This window comes from Pleuronectes platessa, chromosome 16 (genome assembly GCF_947347685.1).
Source record: "Pleuronectes platessa chromosome 16, fPlePla1.1, whole genome shotgun sequence".
In the NCBI taxonomy this organism is placed as follows: Eukaryota; Metazoa; Chordata; class Actinopteri; order Pleuronectiformes; family Pleuronectidae; genus Pleuronectes; species Pleuronectes platessa.
The window spans coordinates 3,433,397-3,460,105 of NC_070641.1; the positions used below are offsets into that span (position 1 = coordinate 3,433,397).

The following is a 26,709-nucleotide window of genomic DNA, read 5'->3' on the forward strand; positions in this document are numbered from 1 at the left end:
GAATACAGCAGCAATGCAGCAGCAATAACGACAGAAAGCCTTCAGGTCCTCATCCAGTCTGCATTTTATTCAAATCAAACACAATTTCAAGTACAAGCATTTCTCTGAGTGTAACTGCATTTTAAAGTGCATAAAACGTACATTCAATCATTATGGTGTCTCTTTACTTCAAACATCTTAATACACATTATCACTCATAAAGAAATATAAACATTTACAATATAGACCTATTGAACATTAGCTTATAACTGGTCTTTATAAGGCACAATAACAATACATGAATTACAGAGTCTGTGTGTGTCGGAGCTGAACTACACACTGTAAAGTAAACAATATACTATCGCGACCCGCCTGCAAGACGACGCGCATGTAAAATAAACACCTATTCAGGCGAATGTAGCCCCGCCCACCTAGTGGCGCGTGTGTCTCCCGCCTCACTGCCCAGCGGAGTTTGTAAGTTTTTACCTACAAACTTTTTACCTACTGCATCTGGCCGGTGGGCGGACGCAGTGTTGCCTACTCCTCAGTAAGGAAAGTAGCTGTTGGCTGTCCTAAAAGTCGCTAGATGCTAAATGACGTCATCGCCTAATTTGCATAATGTAATGGTCGCTAGGACGTACAGAAAGTGAGAAAAAAACACCCTAAATATGTTTAGAACTTAAAATAAGCTTTCTTCTACAGAAGCGTATTACATTCTCTTCACAAAAAAAATATTCAGTTTTTCCGGGATAATTAATTCAGAAATTCCGAGACAACTGCCCCCCCCAAAAAAGTGAATGCAATACGCTTCCGTATTCTTCTGTTGATTCTTTTTTTTATTTTTTATCTTGCCATTGAAATAGGCCATCACTTCTCAAAATAACTTCATGACTTTAATGCTGTATCTAGACCCACATACATAAATCGATTTTGTCCTGTATTGTAAAATGTTAGAATAACAAATTTAATCAAAAGGCTGTTATGTGGGGTGGAACTTCTAGCTCTAGGTCCAACCCTCCTCCTTTGATGTGCCGCAGGATGATGTGCGCTGCAGCATGAAGTGCGCAGCAGGATGAGGTGCGCTGCAGGATGATGTGCGTTGATGATGATATGCGCTGCAGGATGATGTGCGCCACAGGATGATTTGCGCTGCACGATGATGTGCCTTGATGATGATATGCGCTGCAGGATGATGTGAGTTACAGGATGATGTGAGTTACAGGATGATGTGCGGTGATGATGTGTGCCCCAGGATGATTTGCGCAGCAGGATGATGTGCGCTGCAGGATGATGTGCTGTGATGATGTGCGCCCCAGGATGATTTGCGCAGCAGGATGATGTGCGCTGCACGATGATGTGCCGTGATGATGTGCGCCGCAGGATGATTTGCGCTGCAGGATGATGTGCTGTGATGATGTGCGGCGCAGGATGATGTGTGCCGCAGGCTGAAGTATGATGTGCGCCCCAGGATGATGTGTGCCGCACGATGATGTGCAATGATGATGATATGCGCCGCAGGATGATGTGCGCCACAGGATGTTGTGCGCCGCAGGATGAAGTGCGCAGCAGGATGATGTGCACTGCAGGATGATCTGCCGCAGGATGATGTGCACCGCAGGATGATGTGCACCGCAGGATGATGTGCACTGCAGGATGATCTGCCGCAGGATGATGTGCACCGCAGGATGATGTGCGCCACAGGATGATGTGCGCAGCAGGATGTTGTGCACCGCAGGATGAAGTGCGCAGCAGGATGAAGTGCGCAGCAGGATGATGTGCGGTGATGATGTGCGCCGCAGGATGATGTGCGCCCCACGATGATGTGCGCCGCAGGATGATGTGCGCCCCACGATGATGTGCGCCGCAGGATGATGTGCGCAGCAAGATGATGTTTGCTGCAAGATGATGTGCACCGCATGATGATGTGGGCCGCAGGATGCAGTGCCCCAAAGGATGAAGTGCGCAGCAGGACGATGCCCGCCGCACGATGATGTGCCGCAGGACGATGTGCGCTGCAGGATGATGTGCGTCGCAGGATGAGGTGCACCGCAGGATGAGGTGCGCCGCAGGATGAAGTGCGCCACAGGATGTTGTGCACCGCAGGATGAAGTGCGCAGCAGGATGATGTGCACCGCAGGATGATGTGCGCCGCAGGATGATGTGCGCCCCACGATGATGTGCGCCGCAGGATGATGTGCGCCCCACGATGATGTGCGCCGCAGGATGATGTGCCCCAAAGGATGAAGTGCGCAGCAGGACGATGCCCGCCGCACGATGATGTGCCGCAGGACGATGTGCGCTGCAGGATGATGTGCGTCGCAGGATGAGGTGCACCGCAGGACGATATGAGCCGCAGGATGATGTGCGTCGCAGGATGAGGTGCGCCGCAGGATGAAGTGCGCCGCAGGATGATGTGCGCCGCAGGATGATGTGCGCCGCAGGATGAGGTGCGCCGCAGGATGAGGTGCGCCGCAGGATGATGTGTGCCGCAGGATGATGTGTGCCGCAGGATGATGTGTGCCGCAGGATGATGTGCGCCGCAGGATGAGGTGCGCCGCAGGATGAGGTGCGCCGCAGGATGATGTGTGCCGCAGGATGATGTGTGCCGCAGGATGATGTGTGCCGCAGGATGATGTGCGCCGCAGGATGATGTGCGCCGCAGGATGAAGTGCACCGCAGGACGATATGAGCCGCAGGATGATGTGCGTCGCAGGATGATGTGCGCCGCAGGATGAAGTGCGCGGATGATGTGGGGGGGGGGGGGGGGGGGGGCGTCAGGAGTGAAGCTTGCCTAGAGCGCCAAATGTGCTAGGGCCGGCACTCACTGTATGAATGTGTGTGTGAATGGGTGAATGTAAAACTGTACTGTAAAGAGCTTTGAGTGGTCATCAAGACTAGAAAAGCGCTATATAAATAGAAAACCATTTTACCATCCCACCACTGGTATTGAATCTACATGTAGTAACTTACTCAAGTATCAAAAGTAAAAGTTATTTGTACATAGTACTATTATGCAGCAGAATTGCCTCTGTTATCAAAAATCAATAATAATTATAAACATTGATGCGTCGTTGTGTACTTTGAACTATATGGTTGGCGTCAAACCCCTTCACGTCCTGCCCACTGTACTCTGTTGCACATTTAATGATAAACCGATGGAGGTCACTGCAGCCAAATACATAGACGCTCACATGACTTGAGATTGAGACGATGGTTCTACTTTCAGCACAATGACCCTGAGAGATTGCCGCAGTTTCTTCAGCGCACAAAACCTCTTCTCAAAACAACATAACATCCGTCTGTTTCTGTATCTGTGTACTTTATGGTAAACGATAAAAGGTTTGTATTTATATTGAGCTTCTTCTTGTCCTGGTGAACACTTAAAGCACTTTACAGGACAATTTTGCCATTCACCCACTCATACAGTGCATCTATGTGAGACCCCTTTCAGTCCATCACTCATACACCGTGTGCACAGCCGTCAGGGGCAATTTGGGGTCCAGAATCTTCCACAAGGACACTTCGGCACGTGGAATAGGGGAGAGAGGGGTTGAACTGCCTCCTATTTAGAGAACGACCAGCTCTACCTTTTGATCCACAGCCATTTTATGTACTTTGTCCTCTGTAAATGTTTTGTGTCTGTGCTCTGTAAATGAACATGGCATTAAGAGAGTGAAAACACCACAAAATGAACATTGAGCAAAGGTGACTTTTTTCCTCCTTTTATATTTGTATTGCTTAATAAGCGATCAAATTAAAACATGACTATCCTTCCAACAGACAAAGTCAGAGGAAGTCATCTTCAAATCTACAGAGACACAGAGACAGCAGAAAGTTTCCAGCCCCTCTGCTGTATCCTAGCAATCAGCCCCACACAGCAGTGACAGTCAACAAGATCAGGCGTGTTACATTTTCATGGCTGGGTTAAGACGTTATTATTCACACTTTATTAAACTCAAACTTGAAAACTGATTGAGCTTTGGCACAGGATTCAAACTACGAGGCTCTACGTCTTCATCAGTCGTCTTCACAATACTTGATGAGTGCAGCTCAGCTGTCAGGGATCCAGAGCCATGTTCTCTATGCCAACCTTCCGTCCTCTGGGCTGTGGTGGAAACATAGGCAAATCATTTTCTTTCACTTGAGACCGTTATCACACACAATACAAACAGTTAAACCTAAAGATCTGGGGTCACTTTCAGTCCAATTCACTGAGACACACTGATTTGTCTAAGGTCTGCATTGATTGCTCAATTGTCTTCTGAGCTGTGTGGTAAGTTCTTGTGCTGTCTCTGAGGACACGCCCCTAAATATTCCAACGATTCCCCAAAATTCCCAAGGTGCACCATGGAATTCAGAACTGCTGCCTCCCATATCACCTCCAGCAGCGGCAGGTCAGAGCTGCACAATGTTCAGGAGGAGTTAAAGGTCCTTCTTCTTCAGAACTGCTTCATATCATGATGAAGCAGACATCTGACTGGATGTCTCTCAACAGGTTTGTGTCAACTCACTCTGTAGTAGATCTAAATATTTAGCTGGTGAACAGCCACCCTGACAGTATCCTGTACGATGCACTGATAAACTTGGGAAGTCATGTGACCCTGAGCTTTACATTTAGAGACTATTCTGTGGGGAGCCTTTGTCGTCCCTTGAGCAGGAGACCTGAGGTTAGTCAGGTTATCATAGCAGCCATGGAGAGTCGCCACAGAACTAAATGATCTCCATTTATAACTGGCTGTGGACTGAGGAAAATCACAGTCTACACAATGAGTGTTTCTTTTTCACTTTGTGTCCTCACTGACAACTCCAGTTTACTAACCACATTAATACAACATATTGTACTGTAGCGCTCCTCACTTCATTATGTTCCATTGTGGTGATTATTTGAGGCACAGTAACGTGTACTCAGAGTTCAGACATTTAAACACAAAGATACAGGCTATATACAGTCACTATATACGTAGTGAAGAGGCAGATTGTATGTTCTTCAAGCAAGTTGCTCTGGCTTTGGTTTGAACATAACTTGGCATAACTCAAAATAAAAGATGACATCTCTGTCAAAAAAGTTCAGTTCTCCTGTTCTTCAGGTGTGTTTTCCTTTACATCTGACAGGTGCATGTGTGTGTGTGTGTTTACCTTCTGATCGTCACAGCAGCAGCAGCAGCAGCAGCGGATGATAACCAGGAGGACCAGCAGCAGAATCATGCCTGACAACACACAGCAGTGAGAGGTCAGAGCCCGGTTCTCAGTGTCCAGAGTGGAAGCTCTCCCTCATGTGCAGTCAGAGTGTCACGTCACACCCAGGTTCATGAAACCTTCAGGCTGTGACACAAAGTTCTTCAAGAGTTTGACCCATGTCGGGACGCACTCTGACAATATACTGCAAATGAGCTGGAGTTTGCTGCATAGGGAATTTCCCTTTGTTGTACCAAGCAAATTCTTACAAGGCTACGTGAAATAAAATAAATGACCTATCTATATGGTTCTATTTCAAATCTATATGAATAATACATCAATAATAAATCAATAATAGACCAAACCAGTGACTCGAAGCATGATAAGAGACAACTAAAGAAAATCCTTACAGACGTCAAACATCACAACAACAGATGCAACACTCAGATACGAAGCCACAGATACCCATGTAAACTGAATCAAATAAGATACAGTGGAATGATTACACTAACTGCCACATGTGTAGGTTCAGGTCTTGTGTTTGTATTTAAAAACAGGTGAACAACAGGTGAACTAGTCCTATATTGGTGGCTCTGACTAAGAACAGCTTAGCGCCCTCTGGTGACTGTTGCTCTACTACCACGGTCTGATCGGCAGTGATTTAAACAAGTGAATTGACTGGGATCCGATCGACTGGTAATATGAAAGAGCCTGTAGTGTTTTTATTGAGTTTAGCTACGTACGCATATGCAGTTATTTGGTTTAAAAAGGACAATTGCTCAGACATTTGCTTTACTGTTGTTATTTTCTTATCGCTTTTCTTATTTTATCTTCTTTTTTATTTGGCTTGTACAGCTCGGCTGGTGAACACCAAGTGGAATACTACGGTGCCATCCCCCGTTGGTTTGTGAACTGTGAACTTTTTGTATAGACTATGTTCAACACTAACTGCTTTAAATGTGCTGTGGAAATAAACTGGACGTGACAGATGTGACGTAGATAAAATGGGGGTATTTACACAATAGTTTCCAATACACACTCACATACATGCATGGAGAAATTTGCCTCAGACGCTTTACAACTTTGTAAACATATTACACAACTGTGCTTTATGTGATTCACTGGTATGTGAAGATGGACTTGAATCATACAGCAGGAGATTTAATGAGCACTTGGCGGGCTGCAGTGGCTATATTACAAAGTCTCATAGAAAGAAAGAACATGCAGAAACACATTTCAAACAGTCCCTTGAACATTTGAATGTCTTTGGTTTCACGAGTGAGAAGCAACATGTCATTTTGATGCATCTGCTGAATGTATGGACTTTCGACACGAGGCTTAAACGTGACAGTGAACGATGAGAAAGCCAACTCAAGTGTTGTGCTGATTCATCCCCATGTTCTTAGAGCTGAAGGAGGTTTGTACATGTATAAAACATAACATGTTTTCAGTGTTTTCTATTCTAAACCATTTCATTCACTACCACTCACCGATGAAGATGAAGAAGACTGCAAAAGAAGCAATGTCCCAGTCAGACTGGAACAGCTGCTTGGACTGAAGTCTGGAAACCACATCGTTGAACTGGGCCTCAAGCTCCTTCTCGGTGCTCCTCTGATCCATCGCTGTGTCTGCACATAACAATTCAACAAGCTTCTTAGTTCAAGACTCTACATAGATTGATTCACACATGATCAGCAGCACCGGCAGAGCGGAGCCGGAGCAGTGTTGGGTTGGACTGAAACACTGCAGACACATGGCACAAGCACCATACTAACCACAAACTACAGAAAAAGAACATGTGAGTGTAGACATTTGATTAGGTTTGAATGAATATCTGAATGAACAGTAATATAAAGGACCACTGATTCTCACAGATGTTGATTATAAATAAAGATAAATGTGTTATCATTAGATTGTATTTTTATTGGTTTTACTGCATAGATAGATTCTAAAAATGTATTTGAAAAAAGTAATTTCATTTGGGATGTAATATATAATCGATCGATATCACAGCCGACAGTTTGACGTCCAGGCAGGAGAAGAACACACAAGTAAATAGTAACAACAGTCATTTGCTGTGATCTTCTTAAGCTTCATTTTCCTCTGTGACACTCTCAAAGCTTTTAATGTTGACAGCAAGCAGCTCCAGTGTAAGTGCAGTGAGGAAATGTGTGGCGGCTCTGACTGCTCAACACGGTGCAACTTCACAAAACACACACAAATAGACAAAGCACATGCAAATAGATAAAAGACATGCGCAGCAAATACTCACAATAATTGGATTATTACCTTTGTTTGGTGAATATTTGTGTTTTTTGGTAATTTGAGTCATGTGGTGAGTATTTAGTCGTGTTTACATGTTGTGTAGTGAGTACTTGCCCAATTTATTTGTTCTTGTTGTGAGTATTTGGTGGTACTGTACAAAAGGTCCACCATAAAAATGTTATGAATGTAAAGATCCCAGAGAAACCTGCATCTCATTACACACTGAGCAGTGTATCTATCAGTATATACTAGTTAGAATGTACTGTGAGTTGCTCAGTGTGCTGTTGTACATGTCAACCATTGCTGAAACACTGCAACACAGGACACAGTGAAAATAGAAGATACACATTGATCTTCTTACATCGAGCACACGTTGTGTATGCGTCTACTTCCTGGATGAATCAACGCACTTCAGTCTGAGTTGACTGGAAACTAGGCGGATTCTTTCGGGAACAACTCCGATTAAGCACCACTCATGTTTATACAGATACAAAGTAAACACATACATTCTATATCGGCAACGGCAGATTTAAAAGTTGTTGGTTTAAAATACGGTGCGTTACATTGTCGTTATTCAGAAGAACAGGTGCATACCTGAGAGTGGCGCAGCTTGTGTTAGTCCTTTATGTTCCGGGTACGAAGGTCGGTCTGACTCACCTGTTGTTTACCTGCGAGCTGATTCTCTGTTCGCTGTCATGGTGACTGGGGTGGACCAGATAGTGAACTGATGTGGATCAGATGTTGACCTGATGTGGATTAGATGTGGACCTGATGTGGATTAGATGTGGACCAGATGTGGATTGATGGTCAGTACAAGCACTAATACAGAACACATTCCATGAAGTAAAAGACCATGTACTGGGTAAGGGTTAGTGGTTACACATATGCCTTAACGCGGTGCATATGCATTTTTGAAATCAGACTTCTATTCTCATCATAGCATATGAATAAAAACATCTTTAAATATGTTTAATTCAACTAAATATGCTTTAACCACGTTCCGTGACCTTGTGTATAAGTCGTATTCCTGTAAACCCCTAAACACAACACCTGAGAAAGAAGTGTGAGTTCTTATATTGTAGTTTTTACTTTGGTCTTTTTCATGCTGTATGTTTCTTTGAGTTTATAAAGTAAAATATAATTTTTTTGCATTATTTCTCCTGAGGTCTTGTGACGTTGACCTTTCATATTATATTTATTTAAAATTAAAAAAATGTAATAAATGTGTATGACGTCGTGTAATGCCCTACGGCTTGAAATCATTTGATTGGCACAGCGGTGTGGGTGGGCGGCACCAGGCCTGTGCGGAAACGCTCGCTGACTGACAGCTGTGGTAACTAATGAACACATCGTAGTCCGCTGTCGTCACACTTTTACCTACGTGGAAGCAGGAAGGGAACTTCCTCTCGGTCTTCCGGGTTGTTGGAGTCCCTGCAGCGGCTCTTGTTGTTGTTTGTGAGGCGGTGCGATGTCCGAGGATCCTGCGCTGTCGCTCCGGGTGTCGGAGATCGGACACCCGGCGGGTCTGTTCGAGCGCTACAACACCGAGGAGATCCGCCGGATCGAGCGCAAAGTCCGCGGGGAGATCGAGCAGAAGAAGGAGGAGCTGAGGCAGATGGTCGGGGAGCGTTACCGGGACCTGATCGACGCCGCGGACACCATCGGAGAGATGAGGGAGTGCTCGGAGAGCGTGGTCCGGTCCATCCAGGACATGCACCGGTACTGCCACAGCCTGAAGCAAGGCACCGCCGATGTGAGCAGCTGCAGACAGGAGGTGAACACTTAACTGTAATAACTTGATCTGATTCAAAGCACAGAGATGATCACCAGACCCCAGTAAAGAAAGGCACACTTCATTAACTACACACGTGACATCAAACCAAACACCTCAGTTATACCATTGCTTTACATTCAGAGTGACTTAAACCCAAACCCTGAACAACTCGGGGGGGACATGTCACATCTATCAATTTCCTGTAGGATGCTGTCAGAAAAGATCATGTCGATTTTACTATAACTTCCACTCCTCGGTGGTGAGTTTTCCTAGTAACAGCTATTAAACTTTGTCGAAACCAAAAAACTATAAACGGCCTCGACCCCGGTTGTGTGTCTGTGCTGAACATAGAGAATCTGAATTCACTTGGTTTAAATCACGATCAGCTGATGATTCCTCGGGATGAATACAGACCATAAGTCTGATCTGACATCACTCATCAAATTAATTATTATATAACTGTACATCACTAAGTTGACTTGTGTGTGTAATTATGTCACTGCTAATATTCTGTCATATTTAATTCAAGACACACGTTATCTATAGTCATTGTAGCCTGCTATATAAATGTATGTGTGTGTTGTAGAGCCAGAGGCAGTTGGTTTGGCAGGAGAAGTTCTACACCATGGCCTCCCAGATAAAGCTCCTCTTGGAGATCCCAGAGCGCATCTGGAGCGCCATGGAGGCGTCCCAGTACCTCCAGGCCACTCAGCTCTACCTGCTGTGTTGCCACCTGCACAGTCTGCTGCAGCTGGAGACTGCGACAGCGGGCCACTACAGCCCTGTCCTGGCCCGCTTCCCCATTCTGGTGCGGCAGGTGGCCACCACCGGACACTTCAGGTACTGGATGTTTTCTTACTCTTGTCTTTGGGAAGACACATGTTCAGGGATTTGTGGTTCTGAAGAAGAATCTCCACATGTGAAAGTTAGTGAAAGTGACGTCATAGGTCAGTAAGCAGCTCGTCCTCCTGCAGGTCCACCATTCTGCTGGACAGCAGGTCTCTGCTGCGGGGCCGGGTGGTGTCAGACCAAGCGATTGCTGAGGCCCTGGTGTCTACCATGCTGCTGGAGGACAGTTCACCACGCCAGGCCCTGGCCGACTTCTTGCTGGCCCGGAAAGCCTCTATCCATCAACTGCTCAACCAACCACAGCATGGTATTCTACCATTTGCAATATGCAGTAAATGTAAATGTGAATCAGTTCATGACCGTGTTTATTTCTATCCAGGTGCGGGGATCAAGGCCCAGGTGTGCAGCTTGGTGGAGCTGCTGGTCACCACTCTGTTCCAGGCCTACGCTGTCTTCTACCTGCCCCCAGAGGGAAACTCCAGGCCAGGGGAGGGAGCCCTGGGCTGGGGCATGCTCTTCTCTATCCTGGAGAATGTTACCTCAACCAGCCCGGCAGGTAACTAGCATGGACTTCCTGGATGCTTGGAAAGGTTTTTGTTATTTCCTTTCTAAGCGTTGGAAGAGTAAAGGCCGGCGCATGCTTCTGCAGCTGCGTCGGCGGCGTTTCATGCAGCTGTGTCGCAGGACTCTTTGTCATTCATGCTTCCCCAACCTTCCCCAAGCGCTGCGCGTCTTATACAGCAATTCCCCGCCAGAACACTAGGCGGAGTAATGTTTTTTGTCGAAGACGACCTTAGAGACGCCTTCTTTCTTCTTCGTCGATTGTTTATTTACATAGCCACTGCGGCTCCTCGTAGCCTTTTTCTGGCGGACAAATCCGCCAGTCAGTGACGGGTTATACAAGCGATCATACTACCGGATCTCTTCTGCCAAGTGCTCTTCTATTTGGTCCATATTCTTTCTCCTAAATCTTCGGTGATTTCTGCCGGTATTATGGGACATGAAACCGGAAACTAGACTCCGGACGGGATGTAGTAGGCAGACCAATCACAAGCCTTGCGGGCTGGGTGAGGCTCGCGTCGCTTTGTCGTCTAGTTAGAAAAATTGGGCGACGCACGTAAGCACGTAAGAAGAGATACATAAGCACGTAAGGGACCCGGAAGGGCTCTTGCGCTTGCGGGCCCGTGAAAACGCAGAAGCATGCGCCGGCCTTAAAGAGTAACAACATCAGACTGGAGTTGTCCTTTTCAATCGTTGTCACTGTTTTAGCTCTTCTTCTTCCTATATCTCCTCTCTCATCAGCTGGAATTGTAATAACCTCAATGCCAGCTCCGAGAGCTGGCTTTCATTATATCTGCCTCGTGTTAACACTAAGTTTGGTGAAGATAGCTTTCTGTTATAAGGCACCCTACATTTGGAATGAGGTCCAAAAATCTTTAAAGCTGTGCTTATTTATTTCCTTAAGGGAATTCTCGAATCTTATCTCATGTACAACTGACTCCTCCTGCAGTGATTGTAACTGTTAGTTGACTTAACCATAGTATTTTATTGAATCGTCAAAAATGATTGTTTATGACCTTTTCCCTTGTATTACTATATACATATATATGCATATTTATTTCATTCTTATTTATTTATTTTTTCTTTCAATGTATTAACTCTTCATTGTGCCCTCGGCACCATTGTAAATGAGGGTCTTATTCCTCAATGGTTTTTTCCGAGGCTTAAATAAATAATCAATCAATCAATATTTTTTAGCTTTTGTAATAGGCAGTACTCGTTATAGCCAGACATGTCATATATTGTTATGTTCAGGATAATTCAATTATTAATAATTCCTGTATATGGTTAACCGACCGTGCTCATCACTGTAGCTTAATAAACAAAGCACTTTATGGTTGGCCTTCACAAAGACGGCAGAGCTGCCATGCAAGCAGCTGAGACAGCTTGGATTAGCTAAATCTGTAACCGTTTTCGAATCTCTTTTTATTGTTGTTTTATCCTTTTGTGAAGCACTTTGTAACTTTGTTAAAAAATGTGCTGTACAAGTAAAGCTTGCTAATATTATTATTCATAAAAATCAGGAAATGTGTTCTCAAGGCTTCTGATACAAAGTCTCCTCTGTTGATCTCCTCTCGCCGCTCAGCTAAAGTCAGGAAGGTGTTGCAGGAAGAGACGAGTACTGGCAGCTGGTTCAAGTACCTTCCTCCCTCCATCACTGATTTCCAGCCCGCCCTCCGCACCCTGGCTCAGCCAATCCAGAGAGAGCAGCTCCGGGACACACTGCAGCAGTGGATCAATACGTAAGGAAGCTGCTTGTCTTTTTTTATATCAGCTGCTTCCTGTGTCTCAGTTGTTTGACATACATGTCACTCTTATGCATTAAAGCCGTGTCATAACTAATCATTCATTCAGAAATTACTTTCAATAATTACCACTCTTAAGCTGATGTTCATTAACCTCAACACACCTTGCACAGAGGTTTCAGGGGTTTTACAAACATACTAATGACAACACTGTGGAAAGTGTCTAGTACCGTCATTGTTGTAGTTTCAGGAGGCGCTGAGAACAGGGCACACCTTACTTCACTTACACTTTCATTTTGTGTCAACAAGAGGGAGAGACAGCACAGAAGGAGCAGAGGCCCAGGATCTACTGTAGCTGCCCTAGCATTGTCATACTTTAGTGTTAACCTACTTACTGTATGTGGAAACGGTGTTAAGCAAAGAGAGAGAGAGAATCTTGCTGCAGATTGTGTAAATCATGCTCTCCCTCACAAGTTAGCTTCACATCTGTCACTGACGGTGGGGACATTACTGGGGCATACTTAATAAATTAGCATAGCTTAACAACAGAATAACAACATTTTAAGCTTGTCAAGTTTATAAATACTTCTCCGGAGAATTGGGTCCAGACTCTTTCCGCACTTAAAAAAAAAAAAGCATAACCCAGGAGGAGTTCTCTGCTCAGACGCTTTCACAACAGCAACACACTTCCAGCAGGATTCAGGTGAGGGGTGGGTTAGTGGGCAGAGCCAGGATTTTTCACTTTGAGATATTTATTTTCCATAAGTTTATTTTTCATTTGTCCATTGCGTGTTTGAAGCCCCATCAACCTCTATCGCTTACCGTGAATCCATCGGATGATTTTCTTGGTGTGCTATCTGCGAACTTTATATTAGGGGTCCAGGAAGAGAAAGTCTGCAGACAATCTGAAGGTTCTCAATTGAAAATTTGCGTTCACACATACACCTCCGCAGTGTAGTAAAGGTAATCTAATCTACCCAGTGTTTGTTTAAACCTGACATTGATTTGTGTGTGCTTTTATCTGACAGTTCAGAAAATTAGGCAAATATTTAGCTTTTGTTTATTGGCGGAATAAGGCTTCTTGAAATGTGGGGAAAAAATGACTTAAACCCCTAACTTATTATCTCAACTGTCTCAGATGAATTCTCTGTTGATAGCTGATCAATAACCCCTCTGTTCTCAGGTGTAAGGAGGACATTTGCCATGGCGTTGGCAGCCTACTTGTCTATGTCAAGAGCCTGAAGGGGCTGGCGGCCATCAGAGACGCTGTGTGGGACCTCCTATCTACTGAATCAATCAGTCAGCACTGGAGCACTGTGTGCCAGCGGCTTCTCGAGCGCCCCCTGGCTGTCTGGGAGGACTTCCTCCAACTGCTCTTCCTTCAGCGCCTGCAGGTTGGTGCTTGTCCAGTCTCATATTTCGGCCTTTTTGTTTTATTCAGTCTTGCCACACTGACAGCCTGCCTGCTGACGTGGTAAAAAAGGTAGATATTTATCACTCCAGTGATTCCTTCCCCTCATTTCTCAAGGCCATCACCAAAGAAGAAACTGAGGCCATCTCAACGAGTTCTGTCCAGCTCCTTACCTCAGCTGTGAGGGACCTGGAGGGCCAGACCACCCAAACCTCTGTGGGCACCAACCCTGGCTCTGTCCGCCGGGCACAGTATGAGGTAGACGTGGCATCCTTCCTGTGGTCTGAGTCTCCAGGAGACCTGCTGAGTGATGCAGGTTGGATCAATGTGACCCAGCGGGGGCAGCAGCATCAGAGGAGTGGCCTGGCCATGAAGACCCAGGCCCTGACACCTTGTGTTCAGAACTTCTGCTCTTCAATGGATGCAAAGCTGAAGGCCAGGCTGGATGACCTCCAGCACTACCTTCCCTCCCAGGATACAGGTGGGTTCAGTTAAGACTGCACTGGCGTGTGCCAGTCTTTTCAAGCCAGTGCAACGTTCACACAGGCGTATTTTCAGCCATCACCCAGACTTGTATTAAACATAATCCTGCATTTTGACCAAGAAGTTCCTGGAGCTTTTAGTCCCAGGAACATTGTTCAAGGAGCTAAAAGGTTCCTGCAGATAGTTGTTTGTCTGCGTTTGAGGGGTCATCATTTAAGATAAGATACAGATTAAGATACATTTATTTATCCCAAACACATGCACAGACATGCACAGGCACACTCATGCAATTGTAGGGAAATGTAACCTCTGCTCTGCATTTGTCAAATCATCCCACTTTTGGGACTATCACAAATTTTTGGTCACATGAGAAACATATGGAACCAAATGTTTGTGTTTGGAATCCTAATTAAGGGAGATTTGGAATAACAAAACTTGACCTGTTTGGGACTCTGTGACTTTGACTCATTGCATCTCCCTTAAAGGGATAGTGGTATGGGTTAGATATTATCCTAACCCATACCACATCCTTCCACTAGGTTAAATGGAAATCAGTTGTGTATATTTTGGCTAATCCTGTCTAGACTAAGAACAGACAATTTTTCGTGACAATTATTCACTCTAAAGGTAGTGCTAGAGCCTTTTAATACACTTTTGAAAATAAAAATGCATCCTCTGAAGAGCATGAATAGTAAAATGAAATATCCATCTGCCCTTTAGATTCAGTTTTTTTGCCTGGCAGGAGGAGATAGTTCACCCTAATGGCCCCATGAAAGTCTCCAATAATATCCAGCTGTTGGTTTCTAAACATCTTGTCAAGGACAAAGTTGTTTGGGATGGAACATTTTTACAGTAGTGGTCAGGAAAATGATGAAATGTATTTGTCCTCTGTCGGGTGACAGCAGTTTGTTATGGTTACTTCTATCTGTACTTATCCACATGTGGTTTAAAAAGAATGTAGCCTTATGATATGGGAAAGTGACAATTTTTATTTTAGATAGTGAAAGGTACTAAATAGTGCTTAATGTTGATCTAATGCCTTGCAGGGTCTGACTCCATCTCAGTCCCTGTCTCCTCCTCTGGACCTACTGAAGCCTCTTCAGCATCTTCATTTAACCGCTTCATGGACTCGCCGGCAGTGGAGGAGGCTTTACGTGAAGGCTCCCTGGCCTGTGTACGCCACATCCTGTCCTCTATCCACTCTGAACTGGCTGCAGTCTCACCTGACCCCAGCCCCAGCCGCCTCAGTTCAGTCCTTTTCATGGCCAGGCTATGCCAGTCCATGGGTGAGCTCTGCCCTAACCTGAAGCATTGCATTCTGGGGAAACAGAGCGGTGCCGAAACCACGGCCAAGGGGACCCCCAGGCAGGCGAAGAAGCTGGGCAGAGCCAGACCCGCCACAGAGGTCAGCCCCGCCCAGGCCAAGTGGGCAGGTCTGAAGGAAGACCTTCTCAACTGCAGCATGGAAGCCTACCGCATCTGGAGCTCCGCCCTCGCCAAAGTAAGACACCGTCAGAAACCAAGATTTATATCTGTGAAACTGTATTTACTGCATGGAACATAGAGGCTGATGTGTTGAGGAGCATATCAATCTAATTGGCAGAGAGAAAAGCAGAACGTAGTGTCAGAGGGGTCTTGAGCAGGAGAATTTGAGCCTAGTTGATTATTTTCAAACAGTTTATGTTCTGGTATGGTAATTATATCCATCCTGCATGATCTGATCAGGGGTCAGCTCCAAGTTCAGGTCTGTGACACAACTAAGACACATTCATATCATTGAGATCAGAGATGGGCAAAAATACATCAAAATGTATTTTGATACAAAATACAAAATACCCCTCAAATAAATGTATCAAAATAAAATACAAAATACTGGTGCCAGAAAATGTAACAAAATACAATACATGTATTTTGTAATTGAAATATAGGAAATACTTTTTCTGGATTTTCTGTTTTCTCACAATTTGGTATAGCAGAGCATTCAGGTTTGGGCTGTATAATTTACACAAAGCTCTGGTGAACCCCACAAAAAGGAAGAACAGTCACGGAATGTCAGTGTAACTAAGCAGAGCTAATAAAAGACAACAACTTGATTGATTACGTATATATATATACAGTGGTGGCCAAAATTATTATAACACCATTAGGATCTGACAAAATTGGTAAACTGATAAAAAACATGATAAACTGGACAGATCTATTGTACATTCAAAGGAAAGCCTTTGGCTTGAGTTGCAGAAGGCATGGGATAAAATTAGGGTTGAGGTTCTTAGGAAATATATTGACACTATGCCAGAGAGATGTGCTGCTTTAATTGCTCCAAAAGGTGGATGTAGACCCAAAAAGAGATATCTTATGTTCTCTATTCCCCATGTCCTTTATACCATATATTTCCTTATTTTGTCTTATAGCTGCTGCCAGGGGTTCAATATTTATAGCAAAGAGCAAGGGACTGAGGCAGTCTCCCTGTCTCATCCCCCCTCTGCAGATCGAAGAACTCGGAACAGCAACCGTTCACTCTGACACGCGATTTTGGGTTTTTGTATATGACCCTTACCCAGTTCACAAACTCTGGGGGAAATCCCATTGCAGATAGTGTTTTGTATAAGAAGTCCCAATTCACTGTATCAAATGCTTTCTGTGCATCAAAACTTATGAGCATTGATGTCTGCTTATTTTTCTTAGCACAGGTAATAATGTTTAGGGTTCTTCTTATATTGTTAGCTCCTTTTCTGCTGGGAATGAATCCTGTTTGGTCTGGGTTAATCAGCGTTGTAATATGTTTTTGGATTCTTAGTGCTAAGATACTTGTCAATAATTTCTGGTCATTACATATCAAGCTAATGGGTCTATATCCTTCACAGAGTCTTGGGTCCTTTCCTTCTTTATAAATCACAGATATAATGGCCCGCGACCATGTCTCAGGGGGGTCATTTTTGGAGAGAGCGTATCTAAACACCCTGGTTAAGATCGGCACCAAATCATCAATGAAGCATTTATAGAATTCTCCAGAGAATCCATCCACTCCTGGGGATTTATTGTTTTTCAATCTTTTTATTGCATCCCTTATTTCTATTTCTGAAATTGGTGTTACCATGTTTAATGATACTTCTTTGGACAATTCTGGGAGGCTTAAATCCAAATCTCTCTCTCTTTCTCTCTTTCTTTTTTCCGCCTGGCTGCATCCTCACTACTACATTTTAGTTTCAAAACGCATTACTCCTAGGTTTTGACCTGCCTTACACGCTATTGGAAACACTGTTGATCCATCACAGTTTTAAAACTCTGCGTTGTAGTATGACGCGTCACCCACCTGTGCTTCTTGATCAGTCCTTATCAGTCACCACACACACAGACAAACAAACCCATTGACAACCGTAGGTTTAGTCAGACCGGACAAAAACATAATTTGGTCTTTGTGAACTGAAATGACATCCATGTTTATTTGGATATTGATCGGGGAAGTGAGATCTGTAAGGTCAGCCATGAAGTGAGAAGCTCAGAGCTGTCCACTTGTGATTGGATCACTGCAGACGGATACCAGGTCTGAAAAGGACCAATAGAACTAAATAATCTAACCTTAAATATACTTAGTTCCTTTTGCTGCACTTAACATATTGAGTATAATCTGTTTGTTCAATACACAGAAATAACTTGCATACAGTCTGTAACAAAAGGTTGTCGACTGGGATTATGAGTTTTCATGCGAACAATTTCAAATGTCTTAGAGTGTGAAACAATGGATCCAGTTTTAGTGACAAACCCACAAGTATTTCACCAAATCTGCTGTTCTTCCCAGCTCTACCTAGGTTTACTACAACTAAGTTAGCCTGTAGGGCTGCAACAATCAAATACTTTCATTTTCAATTAATATGCAGAACAATCCATTAATCTGGTTATTTCCCCAGAGTTTTTGCTGAAGTCACATAATAACAGTAGGTATTAAGGAGAAAAGTAGGCAAATCCTCACATTGAGGGATCTTTTAATGATTTTTTTAACGAAATTACTAAAATTATTATCCGAATATTGTAAGAATAAACACATTCTTTTTCTGACAAATGACTCATCAGCTATTTGAGTTTATGTGTATCTTTATTTGCATCTGAGTATCCCAAAAATATATATGAATGCAGCTTTGAATAATATTGGATTTGTTGCAGTGCCTTAGTAGTTAGACTGTGTTGTGTATTGACAGGTGTTGCTGGGTAAGTTTGGCACAGTGCTGCATGCACAGTCTGCTGGTACCATCCTGACAACAGCCACAAACTGGGAGGACCTGGAGATCCAAGAAGAGGCCGAATCGGGGAGCAGTGTCACGTCCAAAATCCGTCTTCCAGTGCAGGTCTGCCCCTCAGCCCCTCCTCCAATACACACTGGGATTTCTGACTCCACTTAGAGATCTGATGTGAAATGTTATGTCTTCTGCAGCCATCTTGGTTTGTCCAGTCGCTGCTGTTCCAGCTGTGTGTGGAGGTGAACAGGGTTGGGGGTCATGCCCTGCCCCGGCCCACGCTGCAGGAGCTGCTGCAGGCCTGTCTGACTGAAGTCCTTGGCCACTACCAAAGCCTCTCACAGCAGGCACGCACCAAGGTAACACACACACACACACACAACCTTGTAGTTATAGATTTAACTATGCCAGGTCATTAATGTTTCATCTGTCTGCCATCGAATGCTGAAGGGATGTTTACGGACCCGACATGTCTGACTGGCGTCCACGAATTCTGAAAAAACGCAATTCTAAAGAAAGGGAAAAAGTGAGGCTGGGTGGTGTCGACATGATTTCAAAGCCCCGTTCTCTTCAAAGTTTCATCTTTTTCTGATTCAGCAAAGTGGGAAACTGGGGCAAGAATAATCTTATGATATTTGAAAATAATGTGATTTAGGTTTTTAGGAATATCTGCAAGTGAGGAGGACCTTGATGATTAGTGAATGAGAAGAGACTGGGAGGGCAAAGAGGAGGTGGATATCATATCAAGGAAATGAGTAGTGAAGGCTGGTGGATAAAGACCTGTTACCTGTTTCTGCATGAATTTCTCAGCTTTGTTTTCTTCTGCGCCTCGATCCTCCAGGAGGGTGTATTGCCCATGACTCAGAACAGAGCCTTGCAGCTGTTATTTGACCTTCATTACCTCAACACCACACTGGGCAGCAGACTGGAGGAGGGCAAGAGCTCCCGATCACATCAAGACCCCAGGTATCAATCTTCATTACATCTTTATTAGTAAGTTCCACCATGCAGCTGTTTTGGTGTGACACAATTACACACCTTCTAAAAATCGGAGGTTCATGCAGGTATTTTATCCTCGGAGCAGATTGGTGCGAGATATCGTTTTGCTCCTATCTCTGCAACAGAAATGACAAGTGTGACAAGTATGACCCAGGAGCCACGTTGATGGGAAATGTGAAATATACCAGAATGTTCCTTAGTGCACAATACAACAATGTGCCAATCCAGGGAGTAAGTGCAAGTGATTGGACTTGTCAATAAACGTTGGACTATGCACAATAATACAGTAACAAACATTAGGGCCTAATTGCGGCTCCTGTTGCAGGGCTCCTGTGTCAAAATCTACACCTCCATTATTTGCATATGCATATTTATATTACAGATTTGATTCTCTGCCTCTTTTATACTTAAACAAAAAAATCTTGCTGCTCAGCTCCTATGTAAATGGAGACTGTGACATAAAAGAAAGTGAAAGAAATTTCTGCCGATGCTAAGTTGTAGCGCTTCAAGGTCAGACTTTCATGTGTCACAGTTGCTTTGTTACATTAATCTTTAACACAGACGAACACAATCTAAGTATCATAAGTGTGCAGGTTATATTGTATTCCTGGGAAGGTTTTGTCTTTATATGTCGGCACTGTGATAAGTGCACCCAGCCTCTTACCAGTAAAGCTTAATTAAGGGCGGCTGTGGCTGAGAGGTAGAGTGGTCGTCCTCCATCCTAAGGTCGGCAGTTCGATCCCCAGTCCGACCCATCTGCATGCCGAAGTGTCCTTGGGCAAGATGCTGAACCCCGGGTGGCCCCCCATAGAATAACAAAGTGCTGCGAATAGATGCACTTTGTTATTCTGATTTTAGAGATGGTAGTTAAGAAAAGTATACCTGAACTGTAGTTATGTGTCTTTCAGGTTTCAAGAGGCCTGTGATTGGCTGGAGAGCTTCATCGACCCCTTTGACCTGGACGTGTTCACAACTCCGCTGAACGCCAACCTGAACCGCCTGTCGCAGAGGACATCGGTACTTTCACTCCTTTACCATCAAAGACACACGTGCAAAAAACTGTCTGCCTTTAGCTTGATGAACATGGAAACATCAGCAGACCTCCATTCTATGTAGGTGTGAGATGAGATATGTGTGTGCATGTTGTGAGCCATCTGCTGTGACACTGTGTTTAAGGTGCTGCTGGGACTGTTGACGGGCCTAGAGAAGCAGTTTTCCTCACGGAGCAGCGGCGTCAGCTCCCAGGAGCCGTACAACATCCTGCCACTGGCCAGCAGCCAGATCAGGTCAGAGGTCAACGCTAGCTCCTGTTGGACATTAGTGGCTCATTAATGACCGCTTGAAATTAGTGACATCTGTATAATCCGCAGAAACAAACCACAGCATCACTGCTGCCGTTTTCAGACAAGACCTGCAGCTAAAGTCCAGAGAATTGGGTCCAGAGTTTATCAACAGTTTTCCTTTCACACATGCACAATGAGCGGGATGTTGTCAGCTGCACCTGGCTGCTCCACCTCTTTCCTGAATAATGTGGAGGATTTGTTACTGTTGTGAACACGTCTGTGCAGAGAACCTCCTGCTGCTTTGTGCATGTGTGAAAGGCAAACTCTTGGTAAACCCTGGACCGAATTCTCCGTCTTTACCCGCAGGTCATGTCTAAACAAACAGCTTAATTATCAGACAGCGTTTCCCACATGGGGAGTTTTTATTTGTTGTGGGTGGCACAGTGGTTGACTATGTAACTAACCCAGGTTATTGTCTTCAGGTGCAACTTACCAGAGTTCCTTAAACCCCTGCTTGTAATATGAAAATATCTGATACAATCAATCAATCAATCAATCAAATTTTATTTGTATAGCCCGTATTCACAAATTACAATTCATCTCATAGGGCTTTAACAGGGTGTGACATCCTCTGTCCTTAACCCTCAGCAAGAGTAAGGAAAAACTACTAAAAACCCTTTTAACAGGGTAAAAATACGTAGAAACCTCAGAGAGAGCCACATGTGAGGGATCCCTTTCCCAGGACGGACAGAGGTGCAATAGATGCCACGTGCAGGAAAACATCATCAAGATTAAAGTCTTCAAGATTAAAGATTAAAGTCTCTAGCAGCATTTGATGAGGGTAGACATCCCGAAGGACAACCCCAACATGATATGCCAAGCAGTCCCGCTGCAATCACAGTCTATGGTCAGCAACCATCCAGACCACGATCCACCATCCAGACCAGACGCCACTCCAGTCCTCAGTCACCGTCCACCGCCGCCCACCAGGACCCATCACGAGCCACCACCGCGGTCCTGGTCCATCGCCCGTGCCCAATGCCAACGCGACACAGGGTCCGCCACCAGCACCACGATCAGCCCACATGACTCAGAATCCGCCACACTGGATCCAACACTGCGACCCCCGGTGCACGATCCACAAACCGCAATCCATGGTGCGGCCACAGAGGCCCTGGATCTGCGGGTGATAAAGCAAAGGGATTCCGGGGAAGGGGGATAGGGATGGAGAAGAGGAAGGAGAAGCTGGAAAGAGAAGCTCCGTGTGTCATGTGTCATAAAATAGAAAAAGTTACGTTCTTCTGCACTAATTAGCTCTTAACTATAAGCTTTATCAAAAAGGAAGGTTTTGAGCCTACTCAAAAGATGGTGTCTGCCTCCCGAACTGAAAGTGGTAGATGATTCCACAGCCGAGGGGCTTGATGGCTGAAAGCCCTGGCTCCTACTCTACTTTTAGAGACTTTAGGGACGACAAGTAGGCTTGAATTCTGGGAGCGGAGTGCTCTAGTGGGTTTATAAGGTACTAACAGCTCTTTAAGGTAAAAAGGCGCTATATTATTAAGGGCCTTGAAGGTGAGGAGAAGAATTTTAAATTCTATTCTAGATTTAACTGGAAGCCAGTGTAGCGATAATAGTACTGGGGAAATGTGCTCTCTTCTCTTTGTTCTCGTCAGGACACATGCTGCGGCATTTTGGACAAGCTGTAGAGTCTTTAACGACTTACTGCTGGAGCCTGATAATAATGCATTACAATAGTCCAGTCTCGATGTAATAAAGGCGTGGACTAGTTTTTCTGCATCTTTTTGTGAAAGGACATGTCTAATTTTTGAAATATTACGCAAGTGGAAAAAAGCGGTCCTAGAAATTTGTTTTAATTGACTATTAAAGGATAAATCAGGATCGAAGATCACTCCCAAGATCCTGACTGTTTCATTGGAAGCAAGGGCAATGTCGTCTAGCGCATCTATATCATTAGATAATGTATCTCTAAGGTGTTTGGGGCCAAGTATTATAACCTCTGTTTTGTCTGAGTTTAATAAGAGAAAATTGCGGGTCATCCAGGTTTTTATGTCCTTGAGACATGTTCGAAGTTTAGTTAATTGATTACTTTGTTCAGGTTTTATTGACAAATATAACTGGGTGTCATCCGCATAGCAGTGGAAATTTACCGAGTGTCCTGATAATGTTTCCTAGTGGAAGCATATATAATGAGAATAAAATTGGGCCGAGCACAGAGCCCTGTGGAACACCATGGTTAACTTTGGTGCGCACAGATGACTCATCATTAACAATACCAATAAGAAAACTAGACAGGCACTCAGCAGAGCACATCCCTCCAGCCAGGAGGCGCAGCGAGGAGGGCTGTTACTGTTTGTTACTGTATCATTGTGTCTGTTAGTGGTGCATAATCCAAAAGTCAGTTAAATCACAATGCCACCCGGCAGTCTCTTTAATCATTTAAATTCCATAGATCCTAATTTGTATGGGATCTGCACCAAATCATGCACACTCATAAATATCAGTCCCCTAAACATGTCAGGTTTTTACCCATCAAGATCCATGAATTATTCTCTAAAAAATATTAAGAATTTGTGCTAACAAAGCTCGAACTTTTTTTAGGGGACTCTGTGTCTCTGACTGCTCATATCTCCCCTAATTTAAGTTTAAAACTGTTTTTCAGCTCCATATATATATATATATAGATCTTAACTGTATGTTATCCTCCTCAGTATGAAACTAATTTTGAGAGTGCATTTTTTCATCCAGATGCATGAATTATTGTCTGAGAAATCAATGAAAAAGTTGAAAAAGGTTCCATCTCGTAAAAGTAAAAAAAGAAAGTGCACCTGGGTCCGCCCCCTACCCCAGATCCACAACAACATTTTGTGTTCTCTTCCTTGGGTCGTGCCTCACCCCTTATCCTGCCAACAAACATGGATGTAAACATAACTTCCATGGTGGAGGAAATCTGCTTTTGATACCTCACATTGAGTTTTTTTCATGGAACATTAAGTAAGTGTTAAATGGCTTAACACAGGCAGCTTTGAGAACTCAGATTCACATCTGAAGTTGTCTGAAAAGTAATCAAACATGTCAAGCACGGCAGGAATTTGATGCTTGCTGCTCAGTATATGGGACGTGTTTCGTTCAGATACATTTCCTGCAGTTCAAGACGGTATTCAACAATTAACTGGATTTCTATATTTCTGATCAGATATCATTATTCTGTCGACCTAATGCCAGCCTTGTGCGCTCTGTGCTCTGCAGGTTCGGACTGCTGCCTCTCAGCATGTCCAATGTGCGCAAATCCATGTTTGTCTCCAGGAATTCTGACGCTCCAAAGAAGCTGGTGAGTTGGGTTCTGGTAGCTGAAGCTGCTCTGAGTTTTTGTGTGTTTGCATTTGTTTTGTTGTTTCATTCACTGGCATCCACAGTGTTTCTTCATTTCTCTGTTTTCATTGTTTTGTTCCACTCGGTGTAAATGTTATCTGTCACACCCTCTGCCTTCCCAGCATTTCTGAGTGCCAGCAACCCAGGCAAGTTAATCAGTGTGGGTTTACATTTGTGTGTGTGTGTGTGTGTGTGTGCGTGGGTTTAGGTTGTATCGGTAGTAGTGACGTGTTCTACCTTCGGTGCAGTTGCATTGTGAGAGTGCTTCATTAATTAATTTAAATGATTGTTGTAGTCTGGTGGCTGGAAACTGCTCTGCTCTGTTCTCACTAATCTGGTTAAATAGCTTGGGATCAGACTGTGGATTAGCAGCACAGCAGCATCGACCCTAGGGCTTTGTTATTGTCAGCAGGAATACAAACCGGTGTCTGTGCAGCAGAACCTGATACCAGAAATAGTCCTCGTCGCCAGTGTCATTGAAATTTCCCACAATTCAAGATCTTACAATTGTGATACATGTGATTTGCAAAAATTAGAGATTATTTTATATCTGCATGTATTGGTTCAGGTCCAGGATGCATCATGGTAAGTCAGCACTGCATTAACCGAATGAGCCTATTTTCCGTATGTAACCTGTGGGTGTCACATAGATCATCAGGTCCTGTGGGAAGCAGTTCTCCCCTCTGTGTCTGTCTGTGTGTGTGCGCGTGTGTGTGCGCACGATTTTGCGGTTGTTAATTACAATATTGCAAAATCCATGGTGAAGAAAACCGATAAACTGAAAGTGTGGTGTTGTTTGTTCCTAACCTATACCAACAAGACAATATTCTTAAAACCTCAGTGAACCTAAAGTGCTCTCTCTCCTCCATCAGGCTCCTCCATCCTCCACAGCGGACAGCAATGACAGCTTCAGGCCTGGCAGTCTCTTCAGACAGCTCGCCGATCAGGACGAAGACACAGCCGCTCCCTCTTTATTCAAACTCAGCTGGCTGTCTGGCATGGCCAAATAACCCCACATCACTCGAGACTCTTTAGTTGCCAGAGGCTTTGTAAACATAAATATGTATAATAAATATAATTTTTGTCTTTTGAAACGTGCCCCCTCTTCAATTTAATTAATTCATGCGACTGTGAGTAAAAATAAGTACTTCTGACAAAATGGTGTGATTCAGGAAACACGTGTTTTTACATTGATGAGTAGAAGTACATCCCTGTGCACTGTGTGTTTTTTAAAGGATCAACTGGGAAAGTATGTGGGACGATCATGGTAGACTCCCCCTCTTGGTGCTATCTAGATCAGGGGTGTCCAAACTTTTTGTCCCGAGGGCCACATACAAAAAAAAATCTGAAGGACTGGGCCACTCACGCCGCCACGCTCCCTGCCCTGGATCGGACTGTTGACAGTGCGACTCAACCACGTGGCTCAGGGTGGGGGCGCGTGGCAGCATGGCGGCGTTCTGAGGGACGTGGCGGCGTTCTGAGGGACAGCTGGCAAGTCAGGGCTGAGAGGTGCAATACAGTGGGCCATAGTCCATTATATTACATTACATTTCATTTAGCTGACGCCTTTATCCAAAGCGACGTACAATAAAAATAAAAATTGATTTATGGTTCTCCAAGGGTTACGCGTGTTGCAAAGCAATTCACTGCCAGAAGACTAGGTGGTGTAAAGTTTTTTGTCGTAGACGACCTTAGAGACGCTTCCTTTGTGTGTGTGGCAGTCGTCGTTGACTGTTTATTACTCTATTACTTTTTCTGGAGGACAAATTTGTCCGTGACCTTTCTCCACAGCTTCGTACCTTTGACCTGCGACCGACGTTTGCCGAGATGTCCTTCCAGGAATTGCAGGCCATCGGGTTATACAAGTGGTCATACTTTCAGATCTCTTCTGCCAAACGCTCTTCTATTTGGTCCATATTCGTTCTTCTAAATCTTCCGTGGTTTCTGCCGGTATTATGAGGCATGAAGCCGGAAATGTGATTCCGGAAAGGATGTTGTTAGCGGATCGATCACAGCCTTGCGGGCTGCGTGAGGCTTGCGTAGCTTTGTCATATAGTTAAAAAAAAATTGGGCAAGGCACGCAAGGGGCTCTTGAGCGTACCCCTTCTTACATGTCTCTGAAAACGCAGAAGCATGCGCCGGCCTTAAGTGCATCAACCCCGAGGGTACAAACCCAGAACAACAATAATCAAGAAAGTACAATTTCTTCAAAAATAAAGCAAAACAAAGTGCTATAAGTAAGTGCCACTAAGTGCTACTAATTTTTTTTTATATATATTATAGTTTAAGACATTGATGCGGGCAAATTAAAAATGGATGGCGGGACGTAGTTTGGACCCCCCTGTTCTAGATGAAGTAGAAAGAGGAGCCTTGCCCGATCAGTTTGACTTCAAGATGACATGAAATCAATGGATGACAGTCAGTTGGATCCTATAAATATACACAGGATAATATTTATATTGGTTGACCTGCTTAAACCATCAAGATGGTGTTTATCAACATTACTCACTGGACTCTACTTAAACGGATGTGGCTCGGGGGAGAGTGCAGGTGGTCCAATCCC

General features: G+C 44.3%; 2 protein-coding genes across 4 annotated transcripts; one reads left to right on the forward strand and one right to left on the reverse strand.

Moving 5' to 3' along the window:
- Positions 1-3,685: 3,685 nt before the first annotated feature.
- smim22 (small integral membrane protein 22) lies at positions 3,686-8,160 on the reverse strand. The gene is made up of 4 exons (XM_053443769.1): positions 8,014-8,160; positions 6,645-6,782; positions 5,116-5,186; positions 3,686-4,084 (listed from the first exon to the last, which is right to left on the reverse strand). The coding sequence occupies exons 2-4, from the start codon at positions 6,772-6,774 to the stop codon at positions 4,037-4,039; spliced, it is 249 nt and encodes an 82-aa protein (XP_053299744.1). The 5' UTR covers positions 6,775-6,782; positions 8,014-8,160; the 3' UTR covers positions 3,686-4,036.
- Positions 7,833-25,240, forward strand: cog1 (component of oligomeric golgi complex 1). Of its 3 annotated transcripts, XM_053443767.1 has the most exons (16): positions 7,833-9,193; positions 9,780-10,033; positions 10,168-10,349; positions 10,422-10,598; positions 12,189-12,345; positions 13,532-13,742; positions 13,877-14,240; positions 15,289-15,743; positions 18,439-18,585; positions 18,672-18,833; positions 19,316-19,440; positions 20,382-20,490; positions 20,650-20,759; positions 24,024-24,105; positions 24,269-24,292; positions 25,019-25,133. In XM_053443767.1, exons 1-15 carry the CDS (start codon positions 8,888-8,890, stop codon positions 24,275-24,277), a joined length of 2,850 nt encoding a protein of 949 aa, XP_053299742.1. In that variant the 5' UTR covers positions 7,833-8,887; the 3' UTR covers positions 24,278-24,292; positions 25,019-25,133. The 3 variants fall into 3 exon arrangements, with proteins under 3 accessions (XP_053299742.1, XP_053299743.1, XP_053299741.1); XM_053443768.1 differs by having other exon boundaries at positions 24,269-25,240; XM_053443766.1 differs by lacking the exon at positions 24,269-24,292 and having other exon boundaries at positions 25,019-25,240.
- Positions 25,241-26,709: the final 1,469 nt, after the last annotated feature.